At 39.5% G+C, this 13431-nt stretch overlaps 1 protein-coding gene across 2 annotated transcripts in view; it reads right to left on the bottom strand.

Moving 5' to 3' along the window:
* Positions 1–13431, bottom strand: part of cep120 (centrosomal protein 120) — a 75950-nt gene that overhangs the window by 1574 nt on the left and 60945 nt on the right. For both annotated transcript variants that reach the window (XM_067414592.1, XM_067414593.1), the window contains exons 17-19: positions 10723–10845; positions 9604–9702; positions 143–288 (exon numbers count right to left, since the gene is read on the bottom strand). In XM_067414592.1, coding sequence (XP_067270693.1) covers positions 143–288; positions 9604–9702; positions 10723–10845 — 368 coding nt within the window. The remainder of the gene's footprint in view (positions 1–142; positions 289–9603; positions 9703–10722; positions 10846–13431) is intronic.

Genomic DNA, 13431 nt, shown 5'->3' with positions numbered 1-13431 from the left:
TTTACTGCTTTACTGGATTTATGACCAGAAGAGATTCTTTCAGACACATTCAAAATAGTAAAGTTTCCAAACTTTTGACCGGTGCTGTATATGAATTATCACATGACTTATAAACGTGATGCTCGTGTGTGGCGGCCTGTACCGGTTCAGCTCGTTGCGGATGTCCTGGAGCTCATGTTTGTCGCTCTTGACAGCTTCCTTCTCTTCAGCCGCCAGGTATCTCAGCCTCATGTGCTCCAGCTCCTGCTGCTGCTTCTTCAGGCGTGTCATGGCGTTCTCCTGCTCACGCTGAACACACACACACACACACATTTGAATCCTTTTATTTGGATCTGATAGACATTGCACAAGATAATAAGATCCAAATACTCTGGAGAGAGTCAATGGCAAGGTGACAGGTCTACAGTTCACAGCTCACACACTTCTACAAGGCCTTCCATTTATAATACTTTCCACGTTAAGGATAAACAAAACATCTTCGTCTCCATATCTGCACGCTCCCTATGGTGGCTGATGTTCACACCTCTGCAGCAGATCATATCACACACAGGGACGATATCACCATTTTTGTGTGTCCCTTTAAATGCAAATGAGCTGCGGCTCCCGCCTTCTTTCTAGAAGGAGGTTTGAGTTTCAGTCTGACAGGTTTTTCTGCCCTTTTTTGATTGACAGGATATAATCGGCTCTGATCATTGGCTGCTTTTAAACAATCGACCGATGGCTGAGAGTGAAAGTAATTGCATCTATTGGCCGATACGTCGGTGCATCTCTAAAAGAAATGATATCGTCGGAATCACTTTCAGAGCGATTTCATTTTCAGCGGATAAAGGATACAGATGAGTGCTGGGCAATCAATTAATCGCAATTAATCACATCCAAAATAAAAGTTCAAGTTTACATAATGTGTGTGTATAATTATTATGTGTATATTAACACACACACACACACATGCATGTATATATTTAAGAAATATAATTTTTTCTTAAATATATACACGAATGCGTATATATTGGTGAAAAATGTAGATATTTTATATAAGAGTTATGTGTATTTGTATATACATAATAATACACAGTTAACACACACACACACACACACACAATTTAAACATGAACTATCATTTGGATGTGATTAAATCACGATTAATCGACTGCCCAGCACTCAGAATCTATCCTGCTTTAACGCACTCAAGCATTTAAAGGGACAGACGACAAAACTGCAGTGCTTATAATAAACAGAACGATATTGTTATATATATATCAATATACTTATAGTCATCATTCTTAGTGTGAAAAGGGCATAATTTCTAAAATAATTGAGTATTTTTATATATATTTTTCCCCAATCGCTGGCTTTCCCAATCTGTAGGTTGAGCACATCAATATACACCAATCAGGCATAACATTATGACCAGTGAATAGCACTGATGATCTCTCCTGTTAGTGGGTGGGGTATATTAGGCAGCAAGTGAACATTTAGTCCTCAGAGTTGATGTGTGTGAAGCAGGAGAAATGGGCAAGCGTAAGGATTTGAGCGAGTTTGGCCAGATTGTGACGGCTAGACGACTGGGTCAGAGCATCTCCAAAACTGCAGCTCTTGTGGGCTGTTCCCGGTCTGCAGTGGTCAGTATCTATCAAAAGTGCTCCAAGGAAGGACCAGTAGAGAACCGGCCACGTGGGGAGCGAAGGCTGGCCCGTGGGGTCCGATCAAACAGACGAGCTACTGCAGCTCAAACTGCTCCAGAAGTTAATGCTGGTTCTGATTGAGATGCTCTGTGTATTCTGACACCTTTCTGTTTTAATCACAGTGCTACAAGGGGGAACAACACAATACTAAGAAGGTGGTCATAATGTTATGCCTGATTGGTGAAAACTCAGATAAGTTTTATTGATGATGTGTGTAAGGTAATCTCATTCAATTTGTAGTTTTCCTGACGCGTTACAACAGTAAAACACTCGCTGCTGCCAGAAGTGTAAGAAAAACAAACACACAGATCTGGCCTTGACTCGCAGCCAGAAAAAAAAAGCCAGGGAAAAACACAATTATCCCGCAGATTTGAGGAGTTTCCTTCACTAGCCGCTACCGAGCGTTCCCAGAGCTGTCGAGGTGTGTGGCGCGGGCCGTAATAAAGGCTGAAGATGTCTTGTGTAAACACACATGACCAGCAGATGACCCGTCTCGGCGCTCCAGACGCGACTCAAGAGCAGTTTTCTGAACATTTGGGCTAATGAAATTTCACTTTACATTCATTTCTAATGAACATGTGTAGCGTTTCTACTGGAGATGGGTAATCTACACTGCTAAAAATGCTTTTCTTACTTAGTTTTTGTCTTGTTTCTAGTCCAAAAATATAAAATTTCTTACATTAAGAAACATTTACTAGACAAGAAAAAATTATTGTCTTGTTTTGGGGAGAAATAACTCAAGATTAAGTAAGTTTTTGCTTAAAATAAGATTATTTTTCTCACCCCATTGGCAGATTATTTATCTTATTTTAAGCAAAAACTCTCTTCATTTAGAGTTATTTTTCCCCAAATCAAGACAATTACTTTTACTTTTCTAGTAAATACTTCTTGTTTTAAGGATTTTTAGATGTTTGGACTAGAAACAAGACAAAAATACTGAGTAAGAAGAGCATTTTTTGCAGTGTGTTCTTAGACGACAGGAACAGAAAGAGGTTAAGAAGAAAATGTTTTTCCTCTTTCTTTATTTTACTTTACTTAAAAGATTTGAAAAACCTTACTTAAACTTAAAACCGACTGTGTTTATATATGTTAACCGTGTGTGTGTTTGACAGTATTAGCGCAGTAAGACGACTTAGTCCAGTAATCACGTGTTTGACAGGCTTTAGTGAGCGCTCAGCTCATGTAAAAGGAAAAATTTAACCAGCAAGGCTTTAAAACGCAGCAAATAATGAACTTTGGTGATTGTGAATAACTATGAGTATAACTCTCTGACTGCATTATTTTAAGTGTGGCTAAACACCGCCTAACTTTAGTGCATATGAGAGAAATATTTAAAAGAAATACAAATAATAAATGAAATGCAAAACCGCAATTCACAAGCACATTTTGAACCGTGAATGCCGTACCGAACAGTCCAAGATTATATTGAGAATTGTGGTTACCTTAAAGGGATAGTTCACTTTAAAAGGAAAATTCTGTCCTCCTTTACTTGCCCTCAAGTTGTGTTAAACCTGAATGAGTTTCTTTCTCCAGCTGAACACAAGGGAAGATATTGTGAAGAATGTCAGTAACCAAACAGTTAACTGGAGCCATTGACTTCCATAGTATTTTTTTTAGTGCTGGGCAACGATAAAAATATTTAATCGTGATTAATCGCAGTATACGCATAATTCAATAATGAATACAAAAGTGCTGCTAAATGAACAAAAGTGCAATAACATATGGTTTGCAAACACTTTAAACAAATAAGGTGCTTTTACAGCAGTTAAAAGTTAGTAACAGTTACAATATTTTTTGAAAATATCAATCATAACATTAATTTAATCAAATTAAATTAAATTGGTGGTATACATATATTGATTCTGTAGTAATATTCTCATCAGTGCTCTGTCAGCTTTGACATAGGCCGACTTAAATCTGCATATTTGTGATATTCACCCCAGGGCGTTATTTAATTTTATAAAGGCCATTTTTTTAAAATCGTATTAAATGCATGCATCATCTTTCATGTTAAATTCTTCTATTTGATTAATAAATTCAGTTATAATAGTAAAGACACTATAGGCTGTTAAAAATCAAATTAAATAATTTAAACTGCAAAAAATACAGCTGCAATAAATAATGTTATAAGATTGATGATCTCAATAAAACATGCAATCATACTTTAAACATAACCGCCAATGGGAGGAGCAAGTGATCGTCTTCATGAGTGAGTCATTGAGTCGTTTATTCAAATGATTCATTCAAAACACTGAATCATTCAGTAACAAAACACCGCGCTGAGTGTTGCTTTCCTCTGGAGCTATTGTCGTCGCTGAAATGGAACAAAAAAGGTTGTTTGGATCTAAAATGTAAGTAACTTAATATTAATTAGGCTACTGTTTATTGAACTAGGCTACACCATTGATGCTACACAATTCACGATTGAAAAGTCGACTTGTGTTATTAACAATATCATAAATCATAAATATCAACAACCACAGAAAGCTCAGTTTTCCCCCAGTATGTTTCTTCTGTGAGTTTATATCGCTGCTCAATTGTTTTGATTTCTCCACGAATGTCTCTCAGAGACGGGCAGCGCGAGCCTCAACGCGACTAACGTACCAGAGGCAGAGATACACTCATCAATCGCTGTTTACATAGAGTGTAATAAAAACAACCAAAAAATCTGGATCATTCTCGCATTCCTGGTTATTTTTATATTTTATTTGTCCCAGACAAAGAGTGTCAGCCCTTGGCTTAGGCTACAGACAGCGCTGTCTTCTCCTGACCAATGGTTTGTCTGTGTGTGTATTCAGAGGCAGTGAGCAAGGGCCTTTCAATATAAAAATAAATAACTACGTTAATGCGCGATAAAATAACTGTCGGCGTTAATTAATAAATGCGTTAACGCGATAATAACGCGTTAACTTGCCCAACCCTCATTTTTTTACCTATGGCTCCAGTTAACTGTTACTGACATTCTTCAAAATATCTTCCCTTGTGTTCAGCTGAAGAAAGAAACTCATACAGGTTTGAAACAACTTGAGGGTGAGTAAAGGATAACCGAATTTTCATTTTGAAGTGAACTATCCCTTTAAGTTACATTGTTTAGTGAAAAACGATGCACTTAAATTCACCCATCGATCTTCCAACAGGCCAACTTGATATTCAGATGTTTAATGTTGAACATAATACAGGCCTGATTTATAGTTCAATATCATATGAAGTTATGAAGGCCTCAGAGCGCCATGAATCATCCGATGTTTTCTTTATATATATATATATATCTGGCTCTTGAAAAGGCTTCAGACGCTCCAGCTGCTTTGTGTCTGTAACAGTTATTAGCAGGCTGATAAGCTCCATGCGGCGCCTCTGTTTATACTGTACGGCCCGTTCTGGGTTCAGCCGATGGGTCACCGCGGCTCCTGACAGCTCACCGTTTCTCACTGTGTTTTTCCATGAGAACTCGCATTCACGTCTGGTTTAGTGCAGTAAAGCCTCCATTAGTCTTCAGAGCGCGCTCCAGACGCTGCCGTCTGACTGGATCCAGAGCACAAACTCAACTCTATTTTTAGAGCCATTAAGATTTTTTACATTGTGACATTATTTTCATGAGACTGAAGCACATTTACACCAAATTCTCGTGTCACATTAATGGGGGAAAGATATATTCAAATGCTAAAGAGTTAAGGCACTATTTCAGTGTTTGTTGTTCTGACTTTATGCAGATTAAAATTTTTGTAATATATTTATAATATATAAAAAAGTTGTGAGTATTTTATGAAGTTTAATGCAGTAAAAATAATAGTAATAAAATATAAATATAATGAATTTAATGCAGTAATTTTTATATTTTTTTAAAAACATTGATGTGTTTTATGATAAGTTGAATTACAGTAAAAAAAAAAAATATATATATATATACAGTCTTGTTCAAAATAATAGCAGTACAATGTGACTAACCAGAATAATCAAGGTTTTTCGTATATTTTTTATTGCTACGTGGCAAACAAGTTACCAGTAGGTTCAGTAGATTCTCAGAAAACAAGCAAGACCCAGCATTCATGATATGCACGCTCTTAAGGCTGTGCAATTGGGCAATTAGTTGAAAGGGGTGTGTTCAAAAAAATAGCAGTGTCTACCTTTGACTATACAAACTCAAAACTATTTTGTACAAACATTTTTTTTTCCCTGGGATTTAGCAATCCTGTGAATCACTAAACTAATATTTAGTTGTATGACCACAGTTTTTTAAAACTGCTTGACATCTGTGTGGCATGGAGTCAACCAACTTGTGGCACCTCTCAGCTGTTATTCCACTCCATGATTCTTTAACAACATTCCACAATTCATTCACATTTCTTGGTTTTGCTTCAGAAACAGCATTTTTGATATCACCCCACAAGTTCTCAATTGGATTAAGGTCTGGAGATTGGGCTGGCCACTCCATAACATTAATTTTGTTGGTTTGGAACCAAGACTTTGCCCGTTTACTAGTGTGTTTTGGGTCATTGTCTTGTTGAAACAAGCGTTTCAAGGGCATGTCCTCTTCAGCATAGGGCAACATGACCTCTTCAAGTATTTTAACATATGCAAACTGATCCATGATCCCTGGTATGCGATAAATAGGCCCAACACCATAGTAGGAGAAACATGCCCATATCATGATGCTTGCACCTCCATGCTTCACTGTCTTCACTGTGTACTGTGGCTTGAATTCAGAGTTTGGGGGTCGTCTCACAAACTGCCTGTGGCCCTTGGACCCAAAAAGAACAATTTTACTCTCATCAGTCCACAAAATGTTCCTCCATTTCTCTTTAGGCCAGTTGATGTGTTCTTTGGCAAATTGTAACCTCTTCTGCACATGCCTTTTTTTTAACAGAGGGACTTTGCGGGGGATTCTTGAAAATAGATTAGCTTCACACAGACGTCTTCTAACTGTCACAGTACTTACAGGTAACTCCAGACTGTCTTTGATCATCCTGGAGGTGATCATTGGCTGAGCCTTTGCCATTCTGGTTATTCTTCTATCCATTTTGATGGTTGTCTTCCGTTTTCTTCCACGTCTCTCTGGTTTTGCTCTCCATTTTAAGGCATTGGAGATCATTTTAGCTGAACAGCCTATCATTTTTTGCACCTCTTTATAGGTTTTCCCCTCTCTAATCAACTTTTTAATCAAAGTACGCTGTTCTTCTGAACAATGTCTTGAACGACCCATTTTCCTCAGCTTTCAAATGCATGTTCAACAAGTGTTGGCTTCATCCTTAAATAGGGGCCACCTGATTCACACCTGTTTCTTCACAAAATTGATGACCTCAGTGATTGAATGCCACACTGCTATTTTTTTGAACACACCCCTTTCAACTAATTCAACTAATTGCCCAATTGCACAGCCTTAAGAGCGTGCATATCATGAATGCTGGGTCTCATTTGTTTTCTGAGAATCTACTGAACCTACTGGTAACTTGTTTGCCACGTAGCAATAAAAAATATACGAAAAACCTTGATTATTCTGGTTAGTCACATTGTACTGCTATTATTTTGAACAAGACTGTATATAAAGATAAATATATATATATATATATATATATATATATATATATATATATATATATATATATATATATATATATACACACACACACATATATACATACACATTTATTTGTAGCATAACACAGTATTTTTTATTATGCATTTATAATATTTAAAAAAATGTGAAAGATTTTTTTAAATCGAACCATAAACAGTAAAAATATTTTTTATCACAATATTTTTAAAATTATATTTAAGTACTATTAGTATAACTTAATTTGTATTTTTTTATTATATATGTATATATTTTTTAAACATATTTAGAATAACTTAAATATAGTAAGTTTGTTATGTATATACTTATGTACTTTTATTAACTTGAATTTAGTAAAAACAAAATATATAACTTATATACAGTAATTTTTATTATTTATTTATAATATTTAAAAGTAATTTTAACATATTTTTAAGTATATTTAGTATAATTCAAATACAGTATGAGGTTTGTGGATAGGGATGCCTTGTATGACATAATAGAATGAATGTTGGTTTGTTTGTGTAATGTACATTTAAAACAATAAAAACACTTTGAAATAAATAAATATTAATATTATAAATTAATATAATATATATAATTTATTAACATATTTATATTATATACATTTTTAAATGTGTCATGAACTGGCTGGAAAAAATGTATACTGTTGTCTGAGGTCAACTAATGGCGTTTGCATGGTTTTTACATTCACAAACATCATAACAAATCAGTAATAGGCTATTTTCTGCACTGGTTTTGAGGCTCTCTCCTGAGCGCTGGGTTTTGATGGGCGTGTCACTGGAGACTTGGAAGTAAACGCCCACGGCTAGGATTGGATAGGATTTGCATATTTAATGAGCTTAATCTCCCCTTTCAGTTCAGGGAGGGGAGAGAATGAGAGAGGAGCGGCACCGGAATGAGGGAGGAGCGGCACCGGAATGAGGGAGGAGCGGCACCGGAACGAGAGAGGAGCGACACCGGAACGAGGGAGGAGCGGCACCGGAACGAGGGAGGAGCGGCACCGGAACGAGGGAGGAGCGGCACCGGAACGAGGGAGGAGCGGCACCGGAACGAGGGAGGAGCGACACCGGAACGAGGGAGGAGCGGCACCGGAACGAGGGAGGAGCGACACCGGAACGAGCGAGGAGCGGCACCGGAAAGAGAGAGGAGCGGCACCGGAACTAGGGAGGAGCGGCACCGGAACGAGGGAGGAGCGGCACCGGAACGAGGGAGGAGCGGCACCGGAATGAGCGAGGAGCGGCACCGGAATTAGGGAGGAGCGGCACCGGAATTAGGGAGGAGCGGCACCGGAATGAGGGAGGAGCGGCACCGGAATGAGCGAGGAGCGGCACCGGAATGAGAGAGGAGCGGCACCGGAATGAGGGAGGAGCGGCACCGGAATGAGTGAGGAGCGGCACCGGAATGAGGGAGGAGCGGCACCGTAATGAGGGAGGAGCGGCACCGGAATGAGCGAGGAGCGGCACCGGAATGAGGGAGGAGCGGCACCGGAATGAGGGAGGAGCGGCACCGTAATGAGGGAGGAGCGGCACCGGAATGAGCGAGGAGCGGCACCGGAATGAGCGAGGAGCGGCACCGGAATGAGGGAGGAGCGGCACCGGAATGAGCGAGGAGCGGCACCGGAAAGAGCGAGGAGCGGCACCGGAACGAGGGAGGAGCGGCACCGGAACGAGGGAGGAGCGGCACCGGAACGAGGGAGGAGCGGCACCGGAACGAGGGAGGAGCGGCACCGGAATGAGGGAGGAGCGGCACCGGAATGAGGGAGGAGCGGCACCGGAATGAGGGAGGAGCGGCACCGGAATGAGCGAGGAGCGGCACCGGAAGAGCGAGGAGCGGCACCGGAACGAGCGAGGAGCGGCACCGGAACGAGCGAGGAGCGGCACCGGAACGAGGGAGGAGCGGCACCGGAATGAGGGAGGAGCGGCACCGGAATGAGGGAGGAGAGGCACCGGAATGAGGGAGGAGAGGCACCGGAATGAGGGAGGAGCGGCACCGGAATGAGGGAGGAGCGGCACCGGAATGAGGGAGGAGCGGCACCGGAATGAGGGAGGAGCGGCACCGGAATGAGGATGAAAAAGCTTTTTTTTTGACTAACAAGGAAGTTTTCAGCTCTGAAACTTACAGGATAATCTTATATTAGCAAGACCTTTGATATATCAAAGACTCCAGGGAAAGTTGATTTCTCAATTCACCACCCCTTTACAATATTTTTTAAAATATATTCAAAGTATTTCTAATAAATACTTGAATACAATAATTGTTTATATTGATATTTTTAAGTATTTCAGCATAACTTTTAAACACATTTACATTTATACATTTAATAAAAGGTCACAGATGTCTTACCTGTTTGAATCTGGCCAGCTCCTTCAGGGCTCGTCCCCACTGCTGCTTATAATGTAGTTTAGATTTAGTTGCCGATTCCAGTTTCCGCTCCAGTTCCACCTTTATAATAAAAATATACGATTCTCAAAACAGACTTTGAATGTATTTTTTTATGGTGTGGTGCTAAAAATGCTCTTCTTACTCAGTATTTTGTCTTGTTTCTAGTCTAAATATCTCACATGTATAATCGAAATGAAGTGAGTTTTTGCTTAAAACAGGCAAAATGATCTGCCAATGGGGTGAGAAGGTAACACTAGTTTGGGGAACACATTCCCTATTAACTACCCCTGCGTCTCAATCAGCTCCCTAGTCCACTAGTCAGGGCACTGATTAGGACATAAGTCAATGGGCTGACTCCCTGATCAGTGCCCTGACAACGGAACTAGGGAGCAGATTGAGACGCACCCTACGACTTTTGCCTCAATAAACTCCTAATTTCCTGCTTATTAATAGTTAGTAAGGTAGTTTGTGTAGCGTTTAAGTTTAGGTTTTGGGTCGGATTAAGGGATGTAGAATAAGCTCATGCAGAATAAGGCATTAATATGAGCTTTATAAGTGCTAATAAACAGACAATATCATAGTAATATGCATGATCATAAGAAACTACAAACAAAACATGCAAAATGATCTGCCAAAGGGGTGAGAAAAATAATCTTATTTCTGTTTGGGACGGAAACAAGAATCAAGATTTGGTAGCACTTTATTTTAGGGTTCAGTTATTAGCTAGTGTCTTATGATCATGCATATTACTGTGATATTGTCTGTTTATGAGCACTTCTAAAGCTCATATTAATGCCTTATTCTGCATGAGCTTTTTCTACATCCCTTAATCCGACCCAATACCTAAACTTAAACGCTACAAAAACTACCTTACTAACTATTAATAAGCAGGAAATTAGGAGTTTATGAGGCAAAAGTCGGAGTTAATAGTGAATATGTGTTCCCCATACTAGTGTTACCGCAAAATATATCTCATGTAATTTTACTGATCTAGTAAATGCATCTTGATTGAAGAATGTTTTGATATTTTGCCTGGAAACAAAGCAAAATTACTTAATATTTGACCTAAATATGTCTGACCTTCTCGAGGGTCAGCAGGTTGATCTCGGACTGCAGACGGATCTCCGGCCGAACGCTCTGCTGATCTCGGTAATGTTGAAACTCCTTCTCCAGCTGCTGATGTTTATTCTCAGCCTCTTGCATCTGTAGGAGTCAAAACGACATGATTACACTGCAAAAAATGCTCTTCTTACTTAGTATATTTGTCTTATTTCTAGTCCAAAAATAAAAAAAAAATCTTAAAACAAGAAACATTTACTAGACAAGCAAAAGTAATTGTCTTGTTTTGGGGAAAATAACTCAAAATGAAGAGAGTTTTTGCTTAAAATAAGATAAATAATCTGCCAATGGGGTGAGAAAAATAATCTTGTTTTCTGTTTGAATTAAGATTATTTTTCTCACTCCATTGGCAGATTATTTATCTTATTTTAAGCAAAAACTCTCTTAAGCCCCTTTCACACTGCGATTCCGGCAAACACACGGATAATGCGACCCGGCATTTGTTCCCGGGCCGCTAGATTTGGTCCATTCACACTGCCAGCGAAATACCGTAATATGTGCGCTTTCACACACAACCCGTAACGGTCCCGGGTCGAGATGACACGTGACATCCGGATGTGACGTATAACGGCGAGCGATCTCCGCTTCAGCGCGGATAGTAAGGAGCTCCGTGGTCTCGACTTGTGTCCAGTTTGTGCTCATTTCTGCTTGTTTAATTTTAGTTTCTTTTGTATACGAACACTCTCTGCGTTTAAAACACCGACGAGCTCTTCTGGCACTGCAGGGTTGTGTTATTGAAAAAACAAGCTCTAGGAGTCGCACGATAACTACGTACACGTTGCGGCATTAGTTTCGGCTTTTGTTCACACAGCGCTCGTCCCGGATCGAACCCCGCAATATTACTAGGTCCCCGACCCGGGTTCAGTTCGGTAATCATTGCCGGGACGTGGTGCTTTCACACAGAAGGAGACCCGGCAATGCTCCGGGAATATTGCGGGTCCGACATGCAGTGTGAAAGGGGCTTTCATTTTGAGTTATTTTTCCCAAAACAAGACAATTACTTTTGCTTGTCTAGTAAATACTTCTTGTTTTAAGAATTTTTAGATGTTTGGACTAGAAACAAGACAAAAATACTGAGTAAGAGAAGCATTTTTTGCAGTGTGCGCATATATATTTAACTCCTCTACTTCAGTGTTTAGTGAACGGTGGAAGCAGAACTCACACGCGTCCTGACACCTGCTGTCACACATCCACGCACATTAAGAAATACAGCTCATATTAGCGCTGTCCTCCTTAAAGTCATGGGCGTCGGAACCGTTGTGTGTGTGTTGGACAAGACCCACCCACTTTTTAAGACAAATGATATTGGACCCACTCACTTTTATCGTCTCTAATTCAGCACGTCTGTTTACCTTGACTACCCTTTAACCGAGAAACTTATTAAGAAACTTATCATTAAACACATGTTAAACGCTTCATTTCCCCTTTTCTAATATTTTCTCTTTTTTTATTGAAAATAAATACCTTTTCGATCTGATATGTGATGGGGAAAGGGAGTAGAGCGAGTTCGGCAAAAGGTGGATTCGAACCTCTGATCGATTTGCGTCAAAACTTGATGCCATGCGTCTTTCCCCTACACTATAGCCACGGTAAATTATTCAGTGATTTCTGTAATTTTGTCTGGACCAATCAATCGTTTAGTAAACGGCACTTTTTCTGTCTGGATAGGCCTACGGAGCATAAAAACATGCAACTTGTTCATTATCATTATCTGTGAAACTGTTAATTATGGCAGTTAAATGAATATAGCCTTTTTATTAGACTATTGGTATTGACTGGTTTGAGGTCTTTTTTGGTATAGGAAAGAGATATGGCCTCAAACGCACCATAATGCACGAAATCACATCTATGAAATCATTTTTTTGATTGGGAGAACCCCCAGACCCCCCGCAAAACGATTTCACCCCCTATCATATTTTGCCTTAGCCGCTACTGACCCACCCACTTTTTACTTGCTTCCGACGCCCATGCTTAAAGGACCGGTACTAATAAAGTTCCATATCATACCGTTTGTAATAGCAGGGTATCACAATGCTTTTCTAGTACCGGTATATCGTGCAACACTAGCTATGATATGAATTTTGATTATACCACAATATATGTCACTTAAACAGCGACCGCAGAGATCGCATTTCAGCGGAGATTGTGTCCAGAAAAGACTTCAAAACAACACGCAATGCACACAAGAGATTAAAATAATTAAAATCTGATGCTGCACAAAAACTATCAATGCATCAAAGCCACTGTTGGTACTAATGTCTCACATACACATGACGGTGATGAAAGGTACAGAAATTGAAAACAAGTCATTGAGTGTTTTTCCCCAAATCAGGGACATCATTTATGAACTTGGCAATTAATCCTTAACACTTGCCGCTCTTTGTTTCAATGGCCTTTTTTTGTGTCCTATATTTGAGTAATCAACATAAATTAGGGATCATTCGAAAGCTTACGAACTCAAAATTCATCTTGAGAAAACGGCTTTGAAATCGGAAGTTGCATTACCATGGAAACGGTACTCGATTTCCCCCTAGTGGGCAGTGTCATGTTTTCATATTACAAAATTTATTTGAGCTACTTTTCAAAATCTTTTCTAATCTTAACAAAACACACGCACTGCAAAAAAAACTTATTTCTGACTGAAATCTTGTTCCTTGTTTCCGAACAGAA

The sequence above is a fragment of the Pseudorasbora parva genome, chromosome 13, assembly GCF_024679245.1.
Source record: "Pseudorasbora parva isolate DD20220531a chromosome 13, ASM2467924v1, whole genome shotgun sequence".
Taxonomy (NCBI): domain Eukaryota; kingdom Metazoa; phylum Chordata; class Actinopteri; order Cypriniformes; family Gobionidae; genus Pseudorasbora; species Pseudorasbora parva.
Note: the sequence above shows the minus strand (reverse complement) of the source record. Positions and strands in the feature narration are given on the sequence as shown.